The 25,501-nt window shown below is 35.9% G+C and overlaps 2 protein-coding genes across 3 annotated transcripts; both read left to right on the top strand.

Moving 5' to 3' along the window:
• The first annotated feature begins 824 nt into the window (after positions 1 to 824).
• Positions 825 to 7,699, top strand: LOC116713900 (adhesion G-protein coupled receptor G4-like). 2 transcript variants are annotated; one of them, XM_032554170.1, is made up of 9 exons: positions 825 to 960; positions 1,075 to 1,207; positions 2,517 to 3,140; positions 4,043 to 4,140; positions 5,097 to 5,155; positions 5,465 to 5,492; positions 5,613 to 5,650; positions 5,771 to 5,920; positions 7,613 to 7,699. In XM_032554170.1, exons 2-8 carry the CDS (start codon positions 1,132 to 1,134, stop codon positions 5,895 to 5,897), a joined length of 1,050 nt encoding a protein of 349 aa, XP_032410061.1. In that variant the 5' UTR covers positions 825 to 960; positions 1,075 to 1,131; the 3' UTR covers positions 5,898 to 5,920; positions 7,613 to 7,699. The 2 variants fall into 2 exon arrangements, with proteins under 2 accessions (XP_032410061.1, XP_032410060.1); XM_032554169.1 differs by having other exon boundaries at positions 2,514 to 3,140.
• A 3,219-nt stretch (positions 7,700 to 10,918) lies between these two features.
• On the top strand, positions 10,919 to 18,701 carry LOC116714860 (adhesion G-protein coupled receptor G2-like). The gene is given in 13 exon segments (XM_032555619.1): positions 10,919 to 11,032; positions 11,117 to 11,279; positions 12,574 to 12,727; positions 13,590 to 13,727; positions 13,815 to 13,848; positions 14,031 to 14,134; positions 15,044 to 15,165; positions 15,936 to 16,134; positions 16,136 to 16,205; positions 17,136 to 17,202; positions 17,343 to 17,623; positions 17,709 to 17,810; positions 17,897 to 18,701. Coding segments are annotated over 12 exon segments (1,488 nt in total). The 5' UTR covers positions 10,919 to 11,032; positions 11,117 to 11,211; the 3' UTR covers positions 18,046 to 18,701.
• The last annotated feature ends 6,800 nt before the right edge of the window (positions 18,702 to 25,501 follow it).

Below are 25,501 nucleotides of genomic sequence, written 5' to 3'. Positions count from 1 at the left end.
GGTTCTTAGTGCAACAAAGAGACTGTGTTTGTGTCAGAGTGTCTGCATTTCTGGGGTCAAACCTTTGATTCTGGTGCAAGCAACACCTTGGTAAAGTCTAGGCTCATGGTGTGGATGACAGAAAAGTTCATAAACTCTTTCAATACAAAAGGTTGCAATCCAAGGTTTGGCCACTTGATGGGAGTATAGAGCAAGAAAAAATGGAGAAGGAGAAGGAAACATTACTGTTACCATTTGCTTAAAAATGTACCTTTCTGGTTAGAAAACATGAGTGTAAAAATTCTGTTAATACACACTGATTGTTAAATTTTTTCAGTGTTGTAATGGTCTTGCCCTGCCTTCAGTTCTTCACAGCTGAAAGCCATTGGACGTGTCACGGAAAAGCCAATTAGGTTTGTTTGGACAGTTATCACTTGAAGATAAAACTCAAACCATGAGAATATTAAGCTGAACTCATGACTTGATAAAACCTAAACACATCACACACATGAGCACAAAGTAACATCCACATGATGTGGCCGTCACTAATGACAAATGAAACGACAAACCATGTTTTCTGTTGCTTTAAGTTATGTATTTGCAGAAGCGGCTGAAATATTTATAGGTTTATTGTGCAACGAGATGCAGAGATATATTGTTGTCTTCCAAATTGCAAATTTCCAGCTTTGACTTTTATTCAAAGGCGCCATGCAACATCAAAACTATGAATTTCTTTTGTTTGTTTCATGAAGCTTTTTGTTAACCAATAGCATGCTTGTTGGTTAATTTTATTGCTTGTGACTAATGAGTAACTCCAGAAACCAAAGGGAGTGGGTGTGGAGATGTGCTCATAGAGTAATAAAGGAACGTTTGCCAGCTGTCATGGTGCACACAGATTCTTGATAAGTGAAGTGAGAGCTTACTTTCTGACAAAACACTTAATAACATAAAACAGGATCCTTAGAAAGTGAGTACATAATGGTAAGTCTCATTTTGTTTCACTCAATTTAGTTATGCTAAATTCTTAGCATGCTATTCTTTCTTGATGAGAAGGCAAATGAATAAAACATGATAGATATTCTTTCTCTTCTACAACAGATGAACACCTGAGTGCTGAAGAAGTCCTGAAGTTTTGTTTCAATTCTTGCTGTCATGACGTCAATGAGAAGCTTCACTTTTCTGATCATCTGTTTGCCTATATTGATGTCACTGTGTCCTCTAAATTCAGGTAAGGTTAAATAAATTGCCCAAAGTAGCGCCTTTGAAGTATGAAGTCATATATATGTATATTTTTATAAATTAAAACATGGGAAGTGAGTGCTTAGAAAAAGTATTTGTCCTCAAATGTATTTATTACTCTGCAGACCAGGCTTTGTTTTAAATGACAACTTGAAGGTATTTCATATTAAGAAGAACAACCTAACTGTATTGTATTGTTTGGGATTGATGTCTTCCTTATTGATCAGTTCAAGTAAATTTTATTTATGAAGCACATTTCATTTGACAGCTTGAGGCTAAAGGTGCTTCAAACAGAAATATAACAATAAAAACACTTCAAAACAACAAATCAAGCAAATATAAAAAATTAAGTCCACTCGAAATCAAGAAGATGGAAAAAAAATGAATGAATTGAGAAAAAATAGATGCTTGTGGAACACCATGAGCAAGAATAACGATCAAATTCAAAGTTATAAAAAGAAACAGAAAAGGTCCTACCAGCAGGATAGCAGGAAAAACAATTGAGAGAGTGCAAATTAGACATATTATTTCCAAGATCCTGCATCAGCACAGAATAATCAACCATACTGAAAACTAAATTGAGGCCAAGGAGAATAAATAAATAATAAAATAAAGAGGATTAAGGCAAATTTTCAAGTCATTTTAATCCGGGGCTGTTCGTGTGATGTTGTTGGATCAAACGCTGTTGTCAAATAACATCTTTAATTTAACAAATATGAATTTGATGCTAATAATTTTATGCTAAGTAATGTCTTTCCTAAATGTGGCAGATTGAACTGGTCAAGAACGTTTTGTGTGGCACATCTAATGATTGTTGATTTATGGTGAAATGATTGTCGCAGTGATAGGAGTGCTCACTTGGTACATTGCAGAGGTTTTGAGGAGCTCATTGCTTTTAGCCAGCATGATCTACGTCTTGTGTGATACCTTGATAGTAAGAAATATTTTTTTAAATGACTGCTTTTAGAATTTTTTTGCATCTTATGAGTTTTTACAGCTTGTTTTTATAAAGTATGAAATACTTATTCTACTTTACGACACATAATGTACAGGTTTATTTGTTGTCATTTGTTTTTATGTGTTGTTTACCTGAGTTAGTACCAACATCTGGCACTATTTTCATGCCAGTAGAAATGCATTTAAAAAAATCACACATTTTATTAATGTTTGCTGTATTTACAGATGTGTAAGTTCTTGTACAATTGTTTTGTTAATTTTCTATAGCGACAGATGTATTCTGAGCTCAAAAACATTTTTTTTGAGTCTTCATTAGTCTTTTCTGTGCGTCCTTTCAGCAGCCAACTCTGCCAGCACCAGTCTGTGGGGAAAGAAGTTGGCGTTTAATGGGCCTCCATGTTTGTGGCAGCTCCACCCGGAAGTGAGGGTTCCAGCTCTGACGGATTTGAGCGTCTGCATTTGTTTAAAACGCATCAGTTCAGCACAATGGACAGGCTTTCTTTATAGATCTACAGAACGGAAAGAGCTGGGACTTGAAGGCAACAATTCACATTTAAAAATTTGGCTTTTTGGAAAACAATACCAAATAGATCAGGACCTCTCATTAAGGAAATGGCATTCCATCTGTCTCACATGGTCTGGTAAAAACCAGAAGCTGACGGTGTACTTAAATGGATCTACTGTAAAAAATAAACTTTTTTATTCAGATGATGCACACCAACAGCTGGCACCAAATGGCACTCTCACTCTGGGGGTTTCTCATAGTGTTCTCCCTAATGGTGCACTGAAGCCGGAGAGCGGTAACAACTTGCTAGGTGAGATAGGTTTGTTCAGGATGTGGGGGAAGGAGTGGAGCGCTGAGGAGGTGAGCAGCCTGGGTTGTGCAGACGGAGATGTGGTGAGCTGGGATCTGCGGCAGTGGAAGAATGACTGTCCTCCTGTCCCCGACAACAACCTAACCTGTGGTAAATATGGGATTTTATTTTTACTGATATAACTGTTTATATAAGTCTGTCTGAAACACTGTTTCTCATTTTTTCACTAGAAGCTAAACTGTAATCAACTGGGACTATAAGGGGGCAGTATTATGTAAAATCAAACATTTTTGAGCTTTACTTCATGTTATAATGTTATTCCCCCGTCAAAAACATACCTGGAGTCTTGTCTTAATTATTGGATGCATGTTTGAGAAATCCTTTAAGCTCCATGGAAACCATTCAGCTCCTTCAGAATAGCCAGTAGAAATTAGCAAACACCTAGTGGCACTGCACATCTGCTAAGCTCATTATACAAGCTATTTTTCAGTGAAACGCTGGTAAAACGTTGCTAAAGGGTTAACAGAGGAGCCATGTTGTGATAACTTCCTTAAGGTGGAGTTTCAGAGAGCAGGAGTTTTTAAAGTGACAGATGCCCAATTTCAAGGTGTTAAATTACAAAGTAAAGTCATATTTGATATATATATATAGCATTTTTCTAACAACTCAAGTTAGGAAAGTTACTTGATTGTGCTATAAAGTGACACTGTGTGCTTGGAAAACACAATGCTGCTCTTATAAGTGATAAACCAACACAAATTAGATTAGAATGGTGAAATGAAGGAAAAGTTATAGTTTCAAAATGGTTTTTAATGTAAAAAATAACTTGCAGTCAGCCAGAGAAAATACTTTGAAGTTTGTAGATGTAACGTGACAAAGTGCAGAAAGGTTTAAGAAGCATGATTACTTTAACAAGCCTGCAAAACTACTTTCTGAAATCACTCTATTTCGCTGACTTTGGAGTCAAAGAAGAAATATTCTGACTTCTCTAATTTCGAGGTTCACAACCCTATTAATGGATCTAACATGGTCCTTTTCTTTCTATTTTTAAGGCTGGTCTAATTACAAAATCAACATGTGGGTGACAGTAACCAACCTCAAAAGTCCTGAAAACTGCTCACTGGCTCTGGAGGGAATCACAAGAAACTGGGTACAAACATCTGCTGTCACACTGTTTCCTATCTTGTCACGCATGTTGATATGGGAATCTAAATGTAAAGACATTGAGCACATTTTCAACCTATTTTCAAGTCTTGTGCTTTGTTTTTAAAGTGCATGTATAGTGGGAAGAAGGGTGTCAAACTGATGTAACTAATAGAATAGAATAAAAACAACAAAAGTGTCCCTCAATGGGGAAATGCAGTAGCAAAGTGACCAGTAAATGATTGGCCAACTATCTGGAGGTGAAATTTGGATGATCTATCAACATCCTATTTATTCAGATAATTTTTATATGAATTACTGTGAAAAACATGACCAAAGTCTCTCCTTTGAGTCAATTTAGGCCTGCAGTTCTTTAGATAGTGTTTTATCTAGAATCTAGTTTCTTCTGTAATGTCCTGGATTAGTTATTTATGCACTATTTGAGTAATTTTGGCAGACCAGTCACTCCTGGGAAAATACACCAATGATTCATGTTTTCTCAATTTGTTAATAATGACTCTTATTATTGTTCACTAGAGTCCCAAGGACTTATTTTTGTAAACCTTTTCATATTGATAAATTAGAAAATTTGTTTCCTTAAGTTCCTTAAGATTCTGCAGGTTTGAGAGTGATTAAGTTAAGCAAAACAAAGGCTTTCAAAAATTGTAGTTAATAAAAAGTCATGATTTGGTAAGAGATTGACTAGTTTTCACATAGGTTTTGGATAGCTTTTGCCTTAACAAATTAATAAACTTCAAAAACCTTTTCTTGTTCTTACTCTGGTTATCGTTGTCTAATAATAAAGCTGTTTAAACATTTGAAACATTTAAGAAATCTGTAATATATTAATTAAGCCAAATATATTTGAACGCCATTGAAAAGCAAGGCAGATATGTAATAGTGTGATGGGTCAGAACTAAAACAGTATATTTGTTGAGTATCTTGTAATTTTCTGTTTTTCAGCTTGTGAACATTTTCCCCAACAACATTTCTGTCCAAGACATTTACGTTTCATCTCAAAGGTAACATATTTTCTCTTTTCAAACTGCAGTCATGGAACAACTACTGTAGTAAAAGTACACAGAATAGGGTTTTATAGATTTTTATGGTTTGGTTTACCTGACATTTGCAGGAGGTTTAATGATGGTTTCATTTTGTAGTAGGCATATAAATCTATGGTCTAGATTTAGCTAAATACATAATCCAAATACATAATCCAAAAAAATGTTTAATAGTAAAACCTCTTTAAAATTATGCGTACAAAATGTGCTAAGGAACAAACAAATAAAAAGCTGACAGACTTAAATTTGACCCATCTGTGTTCTCTACAGCCCAACATGCGAAGTGCACCTAGACGAGGTACGCCCTTAAATAATACATGTTAATGAAAACATAAATAGCTAAATAATCTTTTTCTTAAACAAATTGCAAACATATCTCACTTTTAAGTAAAGATTTCCAACTGTTTCTGCTTTGTAGGATTTGCCAAAACAGTCTAACCGAGTCTGTAAGAAATGGTGAGATTGGCAGAAAATATAAAAATAAAGTGCTGCTTGGTATAAGTATGTATTTATATATATATAATCCAAACTAGTTTGCATAATTTGTTTACATGCTCTCATATTTCCCCTCTTTAGTTTCGGCTGTGAGGTGTATGTGAGCGTGGATCCTGCTGCAAACGTCAAAACAGTTCAGACTGGACATTTCTGCCCTGCTGAGTACGAACTTCTCTTTCAACTTCCTCACCATAGAAGCTGTCCATGACAGCATCGCCGTACTTCCTGCTGGTGAGCCCATGTCTTCCTAATACGCTACAGATCACTAATCACATCACATGGAGGATTATTAATATTAAGGGGAATGTTGATTTAAGCACATGCAGTAACTGCTTCACTTTGTTCAGTTCTGGTGTTTTATCAGCATGATGTAATGTTGTAATGTGGCTGAAATGCCAACTCTGGATATTGACCCTTTTCACGTGACGTCACGCTCTTCAGAAATTTGCCCGCTCCGCCGCCATGACTGGACGACAAAACAACTTCTCCTTTAAAGCCAGTCTAAAAACAGACATCTGGTAGCCTAAAATCGCTTTTATTTAGCTGATTTCACTGTAAAGATAGTCATTGGGTGCTGCGCGATCGGCTGCATAAACAGAAAAGGATAGAAACCAAACTTGTGTGTTGGAGCTATTTATTCTTTAGTTCATTATCCATTTGAATTTTGTTAGTTAATTCTTAAATGTATATTTTTATGTATTATTTACAGAATTTATTTGCAGGTTAATAATTGCTGATTCTATTTATCTTTTGTTTTTGTCATTTTTCTTATTTATTTATTTTTAAGTAAGACAGGAAGAAATGTGGGTCAGTCCACTTTCTATAAGTGTAGGATTAAGAACCAGCAGGCATTTGGGTTTGGGGCCTATGGTTTTACCATTTTACCAGAGCAAGAGAGGTAGCATGAGAACAAAGGAAAGTTTGAACTCTTAAATTGTTTGCTGAAATAGGAAAATAAATCATCCAGAACAATCAACAAGTTTGGACATTGAACCTTCTTTTGCCTTCGTACAGAAACTTGACCCCAGTACCTAAGTAATGGCTTGATGGAACTTTTATTGGATGTTTGTTTTAGCAAACAATCGCCACTACATTGTCATTTTATTGCATATCTTTTCATGATGAAAGATGGCGGCTGATGGGTAGGAACGGTCAATCATAATGACTGTCATCCCGCGGATTTGTAGCGAACTCGTTTTACAAGGTGAGAAGATTAAAGTTCATATAAGTTATAAGTAAGTGTGATTAAAAAGATATTAAATAACGCATAGTGCGTCTAATCATTAACGTGAAGACAATGCCACACTGTCATATCCTAACCTGTATGGAAAAACCTGGTTAGCATCTCGTCTTTTGTAGGTTTTTAAGGCTACTCCAGTTTACGGGGAAACGATGTTTATGACAGTGATATAAATCATGTGGTGTGAATTCAGGCAAAGTCGGTATTTAGAACCACACATCAGAAGGGAGGAGGAGGAGGCATGAGGTAGCTATTTCCAACTTTTGCTAATATCACCGTCTATGAACCCAATCCAGGTGTGTTACCTTCACAGACAAATTAGTTCGACTCGAACAAGTAGAAGCCATGAATAAACTGCCTAAAACAACTTTGGAAAACAATTTCATTTGCTCTGTTCAATACTCCCGTCCCTCACTTCCAACGTCCATCATGGCGCCTTGAATGATTAAGTGACGTAGTTGTAAAGGGTCAATACATTAGACTTCTGTTTTCATGTTCCTTTGTTGGGTTGTTTTCTGGGTGAATTCCCAGACTTTAAAAAGCTGCATAAATGAGGCAATTTATGCAGCTTAATCTCCAATCAATATTTTTTCAAAATATTCTTACATACTGTGCTACAAGAGGATTTGGATCACTTTTCTTTTTCAGATATCTATTTTGATGAATCATTTTCTGTCTTTTAGTGATTTCCCCTCATGTGACAAGACCACCACCAACTATTACGCCTTCATTAACCACCTCACCATGGACACAAAAATTCACAACCTCAGGTGAGGTTATGAAAAAAATTTTTTCCTGAACTTTAATAGGAACGTTTGTTAACTTTTAATAATTGTGTTTAATTTTGTTTACAGAAAAAGGTTTAACGGAGACCACACCGAATAGGCCTGCCAAGTTTTCAACGACAGGAAAACCTGTAGATCGCACTGTAACAGTTGGTTAGTTCTCCATAAAAAAAAACATTTACAGTTGAAAAAATAGAGTGTAGAAATAGATCTCAGATATTTTCTTAGTGGCTAACATTAAACATTTCAATATGATTAGGATCTTTAGTCTTTCATTTGTCTTTAGTCAGAAGCTTCTTCAAATTAGCTGCAGTACAAACCGCTACAGGAGGTCGTTCCAACCATCACCATCTGCAATAACTAGATTAGATTTTGAATTTTTTAATATCAATTAAAACAACATTTAATTTCCCTTTGGGATCAATGAAGTATTTTTGAATTTGAATTTGGTGAATGCAGAAAATGTTTTCTTATATTTTCCAAATCTAAAGTTTTTATGTTCTTAGTACTAGGTAATGATTTGGTAGAACTACTTTTGCAACTGTACATGGTAGGAATTTTCCCAAAAGCTTCTCATAGTCTAGTGTTACGACCTGACTCGTGAGCCGTAACAAAAGCCAGAGAAACACGGCCATCAAATAAAGAATATGTTCTTTATTGAACAACCCAAACAAATAAACAAAGCCAAACAGCGACAAGCGGGTATCCCCCTCGGTGGTCGATGGCATCTCTGAAATCAGTGATAACCGGAGAAGTTCTGCAAAAGAAAAGAAAGGTCAAACAAACAAAACATAACCAGAACAGGGTGGCCAGACAGGTAAGGGAAGAGCCACCTCTGTAGAGCCTTGCTGGGTGGAAAAGCCGACTCCCTTTTATAGCGATGACGCGCTGGTCCTGGCGAATCCTGGTCCCGCCCACTCTGCTCCGCCTCAGGACAAAACACAATAACTGACGGATCCCTCCACATTAAGTGGAGGGGGACGTCACATCTAGTTTTCTGGGTTTTCGTCCCGCTTTCTCCTGACCGATATGGTGTAACACATATAGAATAAACAGCAATTTTCCCAAGTCTGATTTTTTTTTTCTTACTGAAGAAATGTAGTCAACTTAAAACTGTGATGTATTTAAAAATATTTAAAATATAAGCATAGAGCGTATAATGTAATCTCTTACATTTTTCTCCTTTTGCAGTCATGCCAGATCAGTTTTTTCGAGTTAATTTGACCTTAGTCATAACAGGAATCCAGTCAAAGCCTACAGACATCATTGAAGAATGGGTAAGAACATTAATATAATCACTGAGAAAAATCATATTTGCAAAAACATTTACATTATCCCTTTTTTCTTAAAGCTGCAACAAAAGCTTGAGACCAATAACAGTTTGCGTGTGGTGAATCTTGTCATAAAAGGCGGTTATGACAGGTGGGTTTTCCTTCAGTCTTTGTGCACAATTAGCATACTAGGTTTTAATATTTTAAATTTGGCTCCCTCTTTAACTGATACATATTTTACAGGAGCATGGGAGAGTACACTGGCTTACTGGTAAGTGTGCATTCCAGTAAAGAAACAAGACAAATCACATCTTCAGATGGAAATTTTTATCAATCTGTTTCATCTAAATGAAGCAAAATCTCTGCTTTCTTGTTTTCCAGACTCCCATCATCAAACAGAATCAGTATGTGAATAAAAGACAATCTGCTGTTTTTAGCTTATTCTCATCTATTAGATTTATTGTCTAGTTTTATGTGGCCTTCATGCTAATTCTTTATATTATCTATAGATACAACTGCACCTTCCATGTTCAAGAGTATCAGAAGAAAAATGTGGCTGAAGTTGAGCAATTCATTTATTTAGCCTTGACATCAGAAAACATCTCTTTTGCAATTCAGACAACAAATATATCAATCAAACACATAGGTAAGCTGTGTTTCTAAAATAAACAGTATTTTGCAATAGTATCATACCATTTCAAGTTTATTTTTATGGCATTATAGTAACAAAATTGAATGGATTTTATTTCTATATTATGTAACAGATACATAAAACAATGTAGTTTTAGACTGTAATTTTATAAAATGTTTTTTTTTTAATGTTAAAATAATCTAATTGAAAGTGACATGCTGGCCTCATGCAGTCTAATCCTGTTATTGCTTCTCTTTTAGAGCCAAAAAGCTGTTTAGAAGAAAAAACCTCATCATTTTATGGCCGATATATTTGGCCAGAAACATTTCCACAAGTCACTGCAGAGATGCGATGCAGGAAACCAGCATCGAATCGAGCCTACAGACTTTGGTAAGAAGTGGCCAGACTTGGTTTGCAGGGGAAAATCATCGTTTAATCTGATTTGTACCAGTATTTTGATGCAAATGAAACATAATAAGATGTTGACATGCTCTGCAAAAAGCTTTTTTCCTAGAATGGAAAGCATGTGTTTTATAATTTTATACAATATATTATTGACTAAGCTGTGATCAGGGTTATCAGTCATTACAAATGTTTATTTTGCACTCGTGTACAAAAGCTGATAATATTTTGCATTTGCTATCTTTAAACTGAGACCCTACAGCAAATACCATAACAGTCTGCTAATTAAAGAGCAGAATGATCCAAACTATCCCCTCAGCCATGACAGCTCCATCTCTGCCATCCTGCAGCTTGAACAGGAAATCATTTTATAGAACATGAATCATTACTGTAATTAAAGGCTTCAGTGTCATGCACTATTTAACGATATTACTGTGCAATGATGATTTTTATGGTCTGTCAATAAATGTTGGGTAGATGCCTATTGAGCTCATAATCAGCAGAGGACAGTTTTATTATTATTAATGCTACTGTTCTTTACAACCTTCAGTCAAAACGTGTAAAAATGCAAAACAAATTGCAAATTTTCTTCTTTTTTTTTAGTAAACTACACATTGAAACTGATACGACCAGCTGGGATAATCCTAATATGACAAACTGTAACAAGTTTCAGACAATTTCAGACATCAGCAACATTACAGTCACACCTGGTAAGAGAATCAGCCACACACACTTTCATTTATTCCTATAGCTAAAACAACATGGTCATAAATAACACACATACAAATGATTTTTAGATAATGCAGCAGAGGTTGTGGACATAATTCAGGACCTCGTAGATGTTCAGCTCAGTAATAACTCCCAGCTGTCTTCCTCTGAGCTGGGATTGGTGATGGACAAGCTAAGTGAAGTGGTTGATGTAAGCATCATCGAACCTAAAGTTGGCGTTGACATTGTCAACATCGTGGCCAACATCCTGCTTTCTGAAACTGACGTCACACCAGTCACTGACATGTAAGGAGAAAGTGTAATGCTCAATTTTCTATATTACTTTTCTGTGACTTTTTAATTTTTTCCCTCTTTCATTCTTTGGGAAAGTGTCCTTGATCTTACAGACCAGATGGGGAACAGTATAGAATTTCAAGGGGAATCTATAAATATCAAATCTCCTGCGCTCGCCCTTTCCATGATTAATGTCGATCCAGATCAGTTCAGTGGCCTCACCTTTGGTGTGTCTCTGTCATCTACAACGAACCCTGAGGTAAGCTGGTATGATTGTAATAAGACTGTCACTCAATACACTTCAATTATCTACAGCTCTGGAAAAATTAAGTGCACTGAACCCCATTGAAAACCTCCTGGTTATTCACCAAATATTGATTTCTGAACTCTTGTTGAGTTAAAACATTAGTATTGTTGTTTCTAAATGAATATGAACTTGTTTTCCTTGCATTATTTGAGGTCTGAAAGCAGCTAAGTCTTTTTCGTTATTTTGACCATTTCTCATTTTCTACAAATAGATAAAAAAATTTTGCTATGAATTTCAGAGACATGTTGTCAGTAGTTCATAGAATAAAAGAACAATGTTTATTTTACTCAAACATATACTTATAAAAAGTAAAATTTGAGAAACTGATCATTTTAAGTGGTCTCTTAACTTTTTCCAGAGCTGTTTGTGCCTGCATGCCAAGAATTTGATCTACTCATAGAAATGTAAAAAATAACACTGTTTGATCTCATGATGCGTCACACAGACATTCTGTCTGCACCAATGAAGATTAACTCACATCAGCATGATGAATGCTTGACGTGGCTCAAACAGGAAGGAAGATCAACTCAATTTTAGATTAATGCAGCTAATATTTTTGTGAGCGTGTGTGCACACATTTAACCTTCATCCATAGAAGGTCAGGTAGTCATTAAATGTAGAAAAATAACATAAATGAAGAATTGTTACAGCCCCCTTAACAACAACATAATCTGGCAGGTGTGACGTAGCAGTAAAACCTAATACAGTACATCAAATAGGTAGAGGATAGCTCTCCCTACAAATAAACAAAAGCTCCCTTTCTAACCACAAAACAGGAGTGAAGGAGACTTTAACCACAACTCCAGATAACTGATATTGGCTTCCAACGTGAACCAACACACTTCTCACTTTTAAATGTACATATTCGTTTAAGGAATTACACCAAGCTGTATAAGTTTATGACAGCTACGGGCAAGTTCACTGCAGTACAAGCCCAGGGGAAGAAGAGGCGTGACACTTTGTGATGACGCTCTTTATGGAATGGCAGACAAGCTACAACACATCTCAGCTGTGGCAGCAAGGCAGCTCTGAAACAAACGAAGAGAAGAAGAAACCCCTAGAGGTCAAAGATGATAAAAGGCATAACAAAAAAGTTACCTACTCTTTCCTGACTCAGTAGTGCAACATTTTACACTCTTTATACAAGCACCGGTGCACAACAAAAGAGGTTTTCTAAGCTGTCAGTGGAGATAAGAAAATTTCAGCTAAAATGGTTTTAATGGTCTTTCTTACTTTTATTTTCTAGATATTTGTTAACCAGAGCTTTGTCAGCAAACCACTTGCAGAAACAAGTGCGACTATTTCCTTGCCCGCTGAGATCAACAACTTTTTCCCACCTGGAGTCAGAAACACAACACGAGTGCAATTTCATTTTTATGGAACAGCCCAACCTCTTTCAGGTGATTTATTACCTATTTTGATTCTCTTATTAAAAAGAAGTTATGAATCAGCAAACCATATATACAGCCCTGGGAAAAATGAAGAGCCCACTGCACTGAACCCCATTGAAGTCCTTGTGGTTATTTCCACCTAATATTGATTTCTGAACTCTTCCTGAGTTTAAACATTAGTATTGTTGTGTCTAAATGAATATGAACTTGTTTTCTTTGCATTATTTCAGGTCTGAAAGCACTGCAACTTTTTCCTTATTTCGACCATTTCTCATTTTCTGCAAATAAATACTAAATTCTTGCTTGGAATTTCAGGGCCATGTTGTCAGTAGTTCATAGAATAAAAGAACAATGTTCATTTTACTCAAACATATACTTATAAAAAGTAAAATTAGAGAAACTGATAATTTTAAGTGGTCTCTTAATTTTTTCCAGAGGTGTATATATATATTTTTTTAAAATCACATAAAAGTGAAAACATTTTGTAGACATTTAAGCTCTTTCAGAGGGCTTTTTCTCAAGGTCTAAGGTGCTTTTTTTTAGTGAAGTGTATTGACTTTCTGAAGTTGCTGAGCAACCTTTTCGTTTTACGTCTCTGGCTTACAGATCTAATAAACAAGTGACGCGGCTTTTGCTATCTTTGGACAGAGACGGAAATGTCTTCTTATTTCAGGCTGTGCTAGCCACACAATCATGAGAATAGTCTCACTATCGTTAAGAAGAAAAAAGAGAAATTATGTATGAAACATAAAAAACATTTAGATTTACGTACAATTTTTATCTTAAATTTACGTATCGCAAAAAAATATATCGGTGAAGGGATATTTTCTACTGATTACTATAGTAACCAGTGCTGTGGTTTTATTAACAGGATCCCTACTTAATCAATGAAACTGATGGGAATTGGACGTTAAACTCCTTTGTGGTTTCTGCCAGCGTTAATAACAGCCAAGTTATGAACCTGCAGGAACGAGTGGTGGTGACCTTCAAGCACGAAGAAACCAGACGGGTATAAACATTACTTTTTCGTTTGTCAGCTATATCAAAGATTTTCTCTGTTTGCTTTGACATGACTAACATTTCCCTCTGTTTACAGTCAAAGTGTGTGTTCTGGGATTTCCAAAAGTACAGTGAGTTGATCTTTGCTTATTATCTTCTGTGTGTACAGTTGGATTTACTGTAATTGAGTCTTGTTAGGAAAACAACTGGGATTCATAAAGGTTTTTTACTGAGTTGATAAGAAGGTTTGATAAAAAGGACGTTGGGGTGTGTTCATGCTGGTGTGTGTGTGCGTGTGTGTGTGTACTTTCAGGTAGCCTTGGTGGTTGGAACAGCAGCGGCTGTGAAACCCGTAACATTTCCCCTCATCAGACCAGCTGTCTGTGTGATCACCTCACACATTTTGGTGTCCTGCTGGTGAGACATTACTGAGCATTTATAAATAAACCCAACAAAAACAACCTCCTGCACCCAAACTATGAAAACAATAGAGAATACAGATGATATTCATCTCTATTTTTCTTCTTTATGTTTAAAAGTTTGCATAGACTAAGACAAAGATCGCTATTCCTTTAAGCAATGTGAAGGCCCAACACTGTAAAACATTTGAAAATGAAAGTCCACCTGCTGCCTTGAAAATGCAATTTAAGTCAACAAGAAAATAGTTTTTGTTTTAACTCAGGAATTAAAGTTTACAAAGTTGACTTAACAAGAAACAAGAGTCTAAACATTATGTTTTAAGTTAATTAATCTCGAATTGCGAGTTTTAACTTAATGCTGCAGTTTAAACCATATAATTATTTCACAATATGCCAGAGAAAAATCTACTCATCTAGTTAAAGAGCACACATTTCTCTATTATTTTACTCACAATATCAAGTTAAAATAACTACTTATTTTACTTTGGAATAATTTAAATTCTTGTTTCAAATTGCATGAACATAATTTCTGATCTGATAATGAATTTTGTTAAACATCACAACAAATTCTGCTCAAAAACATTTATTGTGATCAGGACATTATCCTCAAGCATTAAATCAACATTTGCCTTAATAACACAGGAGTCAGATCAATGTAGCGCAACATTTCAAACTCATAGCTTTCCTGTGTAATATCATGCAAACATCTAAAGAAATCAATGGAAATAAAGAAATAACTTTAAGAATGTTTAATATTTGTAATGTAATATGGGCTGAAGAAATCAAAATTAAAGTGCTTGGCAACAAGCGGCTATCACTACGTTTAGAAATACAAATGATTTTGTTAAAGAGTGATTTAATGTGTGGTGAGTGAAATAAAATGTTTTGCTCTGTTTGTTTCTTTCAGGATGTAAGCCAAGGCCCAATGGACCCCGAAGATATCCGGATTCTCACAATAATCTCTTACCTTGGTTGTGGTCTTTCCTCCATCTTTCTAGGAATCACTTTGCTCACCTACCTTATTTTTGAGTAAGTAACAACCAACACATTTTGTGACATTAACTTTTACTTTTGCGTGAGGCCAGCAGCAGGTTATTTGGATTTAAAGTGACAAGATGCTTTAAAAAAAAAAACTCAATCTGAAAGGAGCTACAATTATACAGAACTCATCAGACTAAAATCACATTTTCTAAGAAAGATTGTGCAAAAAATTTAATGAATATGTTTATATTTTCTAAACTATTAAAGGAAGCATAATATTTCACCTTTAAAATTCTACCACAGCTTAGCAGACTTGACATTTTTGTACTTTTCTCTCAGTCCTCCTAAATAACGGTTAACTTGTACAGTTTTTAATGATTGTTCCAGAAAAATGGTTACCATAAAATACAACTAGTTGTTATAGGTCTATAACTGAGCTTTTGAGATGTTTACCTTTCCTGTTTGCTAGTAGCTAAAAGAAATCAATTTTGTGTCACGTCCTATTTATTCCCCCTGGAAACAGAAAGGCATGGTTTATTTTTCTTCTCATCAGATTAAAGTGGAATAAATAAATAAATAAAAGCTTGTTCTTGTTAATAATGGTGCTATTGATAGGTTTGTTAAAACTTTTATTTCCTCATGGGTTTCCTCACTTTATTACTTAAACTATAGGTTGTTTTTTGTATATCTTTCAGTGTGATTTCATTATGATAAAAACAAAAACAAAAGAAAACTTTTTGCATATTGTTCACATTGGCTAACAAATTTACCCATATCTGAATTTTAGAGAATACGTATTTTTTTTTTTCCCCCTGCAGGAAGTTGCGTCAGGACTATCCATCTAAAATACTCATCAACTTGTCCGCTGCACTGCTGGGTTTGACCATGTTCTTTCTTATCGACTCGTGGCTCGCATCCTTCTCCAGCTACGCATTGTGCATCACGACAGCTGCTTTTCTCCACTATTTCCTCTTGGCTTCCTGCACCTGGATGGGCTTGGAGGCCTTTCACATGTACTTTCGCACTGGTGAAGGTTTTCAACACCTACGTGCCCGCCTATTTACTGAAATTCTGCGCTGTTGGATGGGGTAAGAAAAAACTTAATTTAAACTTTCAATAACATTTTGCAGAGTGGAATTTGCTGAACAGCCATGTCAGGAATCTAGTTTACTCTCTTTCAGTTTTCTAGCAAATAAACTTTGAGTGAGAGATTTGATCTGGTTTGTTCTTGGACTGCTTTCAAATTTAGTTATGTTTCAGTCCTATTTCTTAAAGTACCCAAATCAATCAGAAATTGAAATTGTAGTAAGAAATCCTACAATTCAAGTCTGCAGGTTTGTGTGAGAGGAGTAAAAACAAATTTTAAAGGGGGGAATATAACATAAAAGTGACTTTTTTTTAGATTTACATTGTATTATAATGTTATTCCCTCATCAGAAACATACCAGGAGTGTTGCTTTGATTCTTTCATGCATGTTTGAGAAATCTTTTAAACTCCAGTGGCAGCGATTCAGGGGTGCCTAAAACCCAAATCAAGCGTCAGCCTCAACAGATCACCCCTCTAGACTAGCGGCAGCAGCGTGTCTGTTGAGCTCATCAAATTAACTACTAATCGGCGCAACGCCCCTAAAGAACAGTTTGAAATGTAGCAGTGTTGTTATAATGGGCTGAAGCAGGATTGTCCAAAGGAGTAGATGATTCTTATGGTGCGTTTACACCAAACGCGTTTTGTGCATCTAGAGCAAAATGTTAAAGTGCACACGAGTCTAACTTGAAGCTTCGGATGCGTTTGTGACGCGTGAAACGCGTGCTGTGTGAACGCACCATTTAAGAGACAGAGGCCAATTTCAAGGCATCAAATTGCGAAGCCACATTTCTTCTAATTTGTGTTAGAAAACTGAAGGTAACATGAATGAAAGATACATAACCAGCCTTTAAAATATTCTTATTTCTTTTTTTGTCTCATTTTAAGACTGCTTGCAAGAGTATCATAATTTGAATTTCTTCTGCTTCTACAGGTATTCCTTTGGTGATAGTCAGCCTTGTGCTCGCCATAGATAAAGACACTTATGGAAGCTTTGTTTCCTGAACAAACAGGAGTGGCGCTTGAGTCCACTGAACAATTGTAAGTCCAGCAGCAAGGAGATAACACAGACATGGTGTCTATTTCTTTAACTACAGAAAACTCCAAATTACTTTTTCTCTCTCCATCTCCACTCCCACAGCTGTTGGATTCAGAATAACATTTTCTACTACATCACAGTGGTGGGATTTATTCTCTTCATCTTCTTGGGCAACCTGGGCGTGTTCGTCGTGGTTCTGATCCAGATCAAACAAATGAGGGCCAACAAACCGCTAGTCAAGAGCCGCAGCGCGCTGCAGGACTTCAGAGCAGTCGTCGGCCTCACTGTCCTGCTGGGCCTCACCTGGTCGTTGGGCTTCTTTTCATTCGAACCAGCACGAGTGGTCATGATGTACCTATTTGCAATCTGCAACTCTTTTCAAGGTAAATATAAGTTTGTTGGATTTTACTGCACACGTTATTTTTATCAGTATGTGTAATAATAAGGTATCTTGTTGTTTTTGGCCAGGATTTTTTGTTTTTGTGTTCTACTGTTTGATGAAGGAAAATGTGAGGAAACAGTGGAAAATTTATTTGTGCTGTGGACGTTTCAGGGCTAATGAAACCTCAGGTATTTTCTTCTGTTCTGCATTTGATTCCCACAACAATCGTGTGTTTTCAGTGTGAATAATTATTCTCTGTTGTTCCTGCATTCAGACTGGAGCCGCTCTGTAACAATGGACGTTCGTAACAAAAAGGGCAATCTTGTCAAATCCGACTCAGTTCACTCTGACAACAACTCCTTCACCAAGTCACTGACTCCTCCACGTAATCTCCAAAACACTCACACCGCTAGGTGGCAGTAGTGAGCTTCTGAAGCAGGAAGACAAGATCAATCAGTCACAAATTTGGGTACAAATAATTTTTTATAATGAGCAGGAGAGAAATCACAAAAAGCACATTTCTGAAATGTTACTCAGGATGTTTTTTTTTTACTATTATGAACATTTCACCTTAAAGTATTGTCACATGTGACAAGTATACACTGAAATGAACTAGGTTTAATTAATTAATTTCATAGAAACTGAAAATATTTTAGGTTAGGTTGGCAATAGTAGAGGTATAAAATCCGCAGGGCACTTTCAAGGATTTCAAAACAAAACAGAGAAACATTTTTATATATTGTTACATCTATCAGCGTTGTTATATATTTTACAGAAACTGCTGCTCATTTGTTCTTTATCTCTGTATGTTTCCACTAAAGACAATTTTGTAAACTGTGCTTGATTTTAATTTTTAAATAAACTATTTATTTTAATTTGATTTTATTTACTGAGAACTAATAAGCTCGTGAGAATCAGATATCTTTTTTATCTAGTATTTTTAATTTTTGGTAGCAAGATAAATTTGGGTAATTTAATGTGAATGGATACCAAAATTTAACTGAAGCAAGATTATTTTTGTAAGACGTATCCTGTGTCATTTTTATTGCTGAAATAAAAATGTGATCATGATCATCTTCTGCTTGACTTGGAGTTCTTCATGTTTAAAAAAAATAGATAAAATTTATGGCAAAGGTACAACTTTGAAATGCTAAAACTGACTGAGAAGGAATCTATATTTGTTTTAATTTTTAGAAACTAAACCTTAAATTGGATGTTTTTCAGTTTTCAGATTTATTTTTTTCTGATTCTGAACAGAGATGCACTTTTACTTATTATTCTTTTTTCGGTTTCAGATTAGTTTTTACCTCTTTAGAAAGATGGGGAAAAAACTTCAGTCATCATAGACTTGAATTGCATTGCAGAAGTATTTGTGAAATTGTTCAATTTTTATAATTTCAAAATAAAAATGTTAAATATCTGCTTGTATTTATGTTTACGTCCTCTACTCATGTATCCCTAAATAAAACAATAAAGCCCTAATGCAGCTAATTTCTCCCAATTATACTAATTTAGTTAGATCAGTTGACTAAAGTAGGTTTTACAGTTTTTGTAGGTTTCTCAGCTCCTGTATTTTTCCTGTAAAGCATTTTAAATTACGTATGATAGGTGTTGCCTTATTTATTGCCTGTATAATATACACCTGGAGCTACCGGAGAGCAGTTTAGCTTAGCATGGGTGTCAAATTCCAGTCCTCGAGGGTCGCTGTCCTGCAGTTTTTAGATGTGCCACAGGTACAAAACACTGGAATGAAATGGCTTAATTACCTCCCCTATTGTGTAGATCAGTTCTCCAGAACTTTGCTAATGACCTAATTATTCTGTTCAGGTGTGGTGCAGCAGAGGCACATCTAAAAGTTGCAGGACTGCGGCCCTCGAGGACTGGAGTTTGAGACCCCTGATTAGAGCAAATTTGTGTTTTGGAATGGCTGCAGTTCAAACTAAAAACCAGCTAAGCATTCATGGTGTGAAAATTGATGATTAGGGATGATGTCAATACGATCTGATCAAGTTTGAGGAAGGTTATCTGGGTGACTTATTTTTGTTTCTGAAATCTTTTCACTTTACAGATGTGCTTTGCTTTGTGATCAACCCAGAGCCACATAAAATCCCAATAAATTACATGAAACTTTGTTGTGAGAAAATTCAAGGGATGTGAAGTTTGTTGCAATGTTCTGTTTTCAACCCAGTTGGAAAGGAACACCTGGTCCACACCAGAACATTCAATCCTCTTTGGTTCTTCAAACAAAGAGACAGAAAATAAATAAAACTTCAGAATTTGTTTAAAGCAGTTTCCGTGAATCTGACGTTCTAATTCAGCTGAAATCTAAGCAGAGCGGTTGTTAAACTGTGCAAACCTTTCTGCCAGTTTGAACCAGGAATGTTTTGACTGAGTTGCGGTTCGGGCTCCTGAGGAACCTGCTGGATAGCATTCTGATCATAGCTGTAACCCTCCCCAGCTAAATCATCCAGTAAGTCTGCAGGCTCCGTGAGTAAAACGCTTTCTATGCGAAGAAGACGTTGAAAACGATAGCAGCTAATTGAATCTATGCTCTGATTTTGCAGTTTTCTTGTTGGTTCTGCTGTTTTTTGGGGGTTTTTTAGAAGGGGGGGATCAACCAGTCAATGCAAGCTTGTGCTCCCTCTTCATCGTTGGTCAGTCATCAAGACGGGTAAAACAAGTACGTTTCTTAAAGCTAACAGATGATGGGGTTGATTGGGTCCACAAGAGTTCAGTTAAAATTAAGTTTGCAGCATGTTGGGAGTTATTGAGTCTGGAGAAGAAACAGATTAGCTGGATTTCTAACAAACAAAACAAATGTATATGTTCTTGCACAACTTGATTTCAATTGTGGTGAACTCAGACTTAGTTTAAAATTGTTCTGAAATATAAAATTTAAAAATCTTTTAAGTCTCAGAAATATAAAAGAGTAACATTGTGACCTACAAGCCTTCAAAAGAAACAGCTACAGATTCTACCTGATGTATATAAATCTACAGTTCAGCTAAAAACCCTTGGAGATTTAGATTTAAAATAATCTTTTAATTTCACCGACATGTTTCTTCGGACACGTCGGTGTTGAATTGAAAATGAAAGACAATCTGAAGAGGCAGTTAAAAGTTAGGATGATGGGAAGGAGGCCTCCAAAAAGCTTGTTACCAATTGTAACAGGAGTTTAATTGCTGCACTGCTAAAATTCCTGATACTTTTGTTTTTGGTCAAATATAAATAAAACAGAGATGATACTGCTTATACAGTGTCTAATTATCTTTTGATTGATGCTTGTTTCATTTCCTTACAGAAAATAATTTCTCAATCAAAATTATTTTGCTACTTGCTAGCAGGATTGTTCAACATGACTAAACGCAAAACATAAAGATAGAATAGAGACAGAAACATCCATTATTGTCAGTAAATGCAGGTGTAACATCATCATAGAGGTATGTAGCTTCACACAAAGATAAAAAAAACATTTAAAAAATAAATTGAGATTAACATATATACATTAAGGAAAGTGTGCATGTGTTAAACTGCAATAGTTCAAAATGTCTTCCATGTTTTAGTGCAAAAAGTTGTTCAGTTTTGCATTCCAGAGAAACTAGTTTAAAGCAGATATGACATAAACATGTTTTCTTACAGCAAAAGACATTATTGTTTTATTGTGATTTTTCATAGTTAAATATAGTTTGAGCTCTTGTTTCAAACATTATTAAATGCGAAAAGCTATTTCTGATTGTCCACTTTTGAATTGTCAGTAGCAGGTGACCTATGGAGGAGCGAGCAGACAGTCCGGTACCTGTGAAGGTGGAGGAGAACCCTGACAGCGTCGTCCTGATGTACTTCAAGGGAGACATTAACAGCATGGTGGACGAACACTTCTCCAGAGCTCTCGGCAAAGCCAACAAGGCCTACGAGTCGGGGCTAAGGTCAAAGAAAATCCGCAAAACTGTAAAACTAGGTGAGCATGTAAAAGAGTCACTGCATTACTAAAGGAGGCAGTACTTCATAAAAGTGACTTTCTCTCATCTGGAGTGCTGCTTTGATTCTTTCATGCACGTTTAAGAAATCCTTTAATCTCCCATGGCAACCATTTGGGTTTTTAAAACGCTTGGGGGGACATAGCTCCTCCTCCACATTTCTGAGCTTCCAAATTACAGAGCACCACTCCCCCACTCAGCTCCTGCAGACTAGCCAGCAGCAATTAGCAAACACGTGGTGGAGCTGCTCATCAGCTGAGCTCATTATAGGAGGTACATCTCAGTGCAATGCTGGTAAAAAGTTTGTTAATAGAGGAGCCATGTTGTGATGACTTCCTGAAGGCAGAGCTTCAGAAAGATCGGGAGTTTCTTAAAGAGACAGAATTTGAAGGCGCTAAATTGCAAAGTCGCCTGGTCGGTACCGGATCTGTCCCTGGTGAAGCATCGTGCATCATGACATCAGACGTGGGATACGAACGCGGCATTGAACTTAACTGTTTCAAGTAAAGTCAAAGTAAAAACTTCCTTTGGTTAAAATGTGTAACTTTTACTTTAATTCAACACAAAACAGCAAGTTGTCATCACTAAACCAAACGAATTAAGTGAGGATTAATGTAAATAAGTCCATAAAATGAACTACAGCCCAAATACATTTTTTAGAGTGTAAGTTATATTTGATATAAACACAACTGAAGGATTTTATGTGGCTGGAAAGCACAAAATACTGCCCCTTTAAAATCAAACATGATTCTCAGAGTATAATTTTTTTCCCACAGAGAGCACAGACAACTGTCAGGGGAGCGTGTCTGCCCCTTACTACGAGTCCCAGGTGAACCCGTTAACGGGACACATCCTGACCCTCAGCTCGGCGGAGGAGACGCCAGGATCCTGGAACACGTTCAGGTCAAGAGAAGGTCCGGCGCTGTCCACCATCATGTGCTCCCTGTCCTCAGACGGGCTGAGTCTTACTGGACAGCAATACCCCACGTCCCTGCTCAACCTGCTGCACGGCGACCGGAGCGAGATGGGACCCAGCATCGCCTCCAGCTCCAAGCCGGACCCACTTCCAGGCTGGGCGGTGCCTCCGGGGTACAGGGAGTCTATGGACCCTCCAGCAGGCTTCGAACCTGGTAAGTCTTAATTTAATATTGACTTTTATATTTTAAAAAGAAGTGTTTGGAAGTGTTTTCTGGCCTGAATATGCTATTTTCTACTTATAGTGTATATTTGTGTTAAGTTTTTTCCTTTTTTTAATCTTTGAAATATCAGAATTCACATAGAAGTTTATATCTTTTGCTGTGTGATTATATTATTTCTCAATATTAAATCAGATGATACTCTATGGTTGAGTAGCATTTTTTTTTTTTTTTACCAAATACTCTTTTACTTTTACACATAGTAACTTTTTGGATGTTTACTTTTTACTTTTACTTGAGAAAAAATATGTTGCAGTACTTTTACTTGAGTACAGTTTCTGGGTGCCTGCACCTTTAAGAGCTTTAACTCTTATCAGAGATGATGTCCATTTCTGAATATTAAATCAGATGATATGATCAGGTATTTTTTACTAAATACTTTTTTACTTTTACATAAAGTGTTTCTTTGAATATCTACTTTTTACTTTTACCAGAGAAAAAATATCTTGAAGTACTTTTGCTTGAGTACAATTTCTGGGTGCCTGCACCTTTAAGAGCTGTACTCTTAAACAGAAATGTTGGCCATTTTAGACTTTTTATTTTTACCAAATACTTTTTTTTACTTTTACACATGTTAATTTTTGGATACTTTTTGTTTTTACTAGAGTAAAAGCATGTCAAAGTGGTGCTACTTTTACTTGAGCACAATTTCAGAGTACCTGCACCTTTAAGAGCTGTTTAACTTTGCTTGATGATCTTTTCCTCTTTTTTCCAGGTCGACATGGGGATAAAAAGGACTTGTACTGGTACTGAGGTGAAACACGGAGTGCAGAAGGAACAGAGGACAGGCTTTAGCCACCTCAGCGTGTTTCTGTGCGTTTCAGCAGAGCAGCATTTTGATTTCCTGACGATGTTCTCTCTCTATTGTTTGCTGAGATGACCTCAGCGCCTGAGCGCGTACTGGGACAGCCTCTACTGAAGGAAGCTCTCTGTGGCAAACCAGTTCCTCAACTTTTGGCATTCCTTTTTAAAGTATCAGAGCTGTGTGTCTGTTTTCACACGTTTTGAGGTGAAGCTGGATGAAGTGCACTTTCTTTGTGGGTTTTACTTCAGTCAACAGGCCAGTGTTAAGTCTGAAAACTGTGAGCCTCTTAGATGCGTAAAAAATAATGTAGCTACAACCTGATCTACCTTTAGTTCACCTGGTTGGGTTTGTTGGAAGATACTCAGACAGGGAGGGGAAGCTTTGCTTGATCAATAACAATCTAGGGAAAATACTACCTTGTACTTTTAGGTTTTGTAAAAAGAATAGTTGAAAATAATCAGAGGCAGCCATCACTGCTTACAAATAAATAATAAAAGATTGAATGCCTTTTAGTTAAACAGTGTGTTTCTGACCCCTGTTGGTGGATTTGAGCCCACAGTCTTTATGAAGAAATGTAACATGATACCTAATAATCAGTATCTAGATGTTTTGAAGTGTTGGATTACTAGGTTTCTTTGCAGGGTTTTTTTTTTACATTTTAATTTCTCTTTATTTAGATGAAAAGATAATAACTGAACTTTGTCTGCTCCTAAAAAAGTCCTAAATCCTGTTGGATGTTTAGCTTTATAACTCTAGATGTGTGTAAATAAATTATGTGCTTCTTTGTTGATTACTTGAGGAGATTTACAGTTAAACTAGATATTTTAACACACTGTAAAAATACATAGCACCTTTTTTTCTTTTTGACAGCAAATCAGAATGAACCTTTCAGTACAGAATATCTTCTAGGTGTATAAAATTATCTATGTTTCCTAAATGTACAGTACTGAGAGAGTTAACTTCAGTTTTTTCTACTTTCTTCAAAGTCAGAAGTTAACATACACACCTTAAGCTAATTTGTCACTAATTAGATCATAAGCTTTGGGTAATTGTCCAATCGAAAGATTCGTTTTTGCTTCTGCTTTAATTTCCTGGTTGACAAAGAATATTGCTTCCTCACGATGTTATATATTGAAATGAACTAGTTTCTGTTCGGCTTCAAACTATTTTAGCTTCAGAAGACCAGAGGGACAAATATCCAAAAGTTAAAGTTTGACTTCATCTGTAATCTGTAGTCTGGAGATTTTATGTTGCTGTAGGATTACTGACTTCTTCCTCTCTGAGTGGCTTGTCATTGCAGATACTGATTTTCCCTTTCAACAAGTATCTTCATGTCGTTTGCTTTTTGGTTTGGTGATTATGTGCAAATTTTACAGCAAAACACACAAACCTGACACATTTATGTAATGAATTGATCATTGTCAACTGGGGTTTTCCCTACTTATTGAGAAAATCAGCAAAATCTAATTGCACAGTAAACACCTGAATTGAAGAAAGTAATTAAAAATAATTCATCTTCAATTATTCTGGCATTTAATGAATATTAAAATTGTACATAATCCTAAATGACATAAAGCAGGACGAGTTAGGGCAGATTTAATGTCAGATGGTGTAAAAAAAAAAATTGTTTTTATACATTATATGTAAATATCTGGTTTTAACTATATGAAGAAACTAGTTTACTTGTTTCCTTTTTCTTCAATTTTTCCCCTAAATCAGTTTATAATTAGCTTATAGTTAATAAGACAGTTAACCTACTACCTTTCATTTAACACACACAGGCATATTGTTGGTATAACTTGTATTCTTCCATTTAACTGTTTTTGAGAGTCTGTATGGTTGAGCTCTGTCAGCTTCACCACTATTAAATATGTTGGGCATTAAAAGTTTTGATTGTTTTT

Source organism: Xiphophorus hellerii, chromosome 23, assembly GCF_003331165.1.
Source record: "Xiphophorus hellerii strain 12219 chromosome 23, Xiphophorus_hellerii-4.1, whole genome shotgun sequence".
Lineage (NCBI taxonomy): Eukaryota > Metazoa > Chordata > Actinopteri > Cyprinodontiformes > Poeciliidae > Xiphophorus > Xiphophorus hellerii.
Note: the sequence above shows the minus strand (reverse complement) of the source record. Positions and strands in the feature narration are given on the sequence as shown.

Coding starts and splice junctions, on each gene's coding strand:
- LOC116713900 (XM_032554169.1), top strand. CDS start 1,132: ATGACGTCAATGAGAAGCTTCACTTTTCTGATCATCTGTTTGCCTATA. Junction 1,208..2,513: donor ACTGTGTCCTCTAAATTCAG/GTAAGGTTAAAT, acceptor GCGTCCTTTCAG/CAGCCAACTCTGCCAGCACC. Junction 5,156..5,464: donor ATTTACGTTTCATCTCAAAG/GTAACATATTTT, acceptor TGTTCTCTACAG/CCCAACATGCGAAGTGCACC.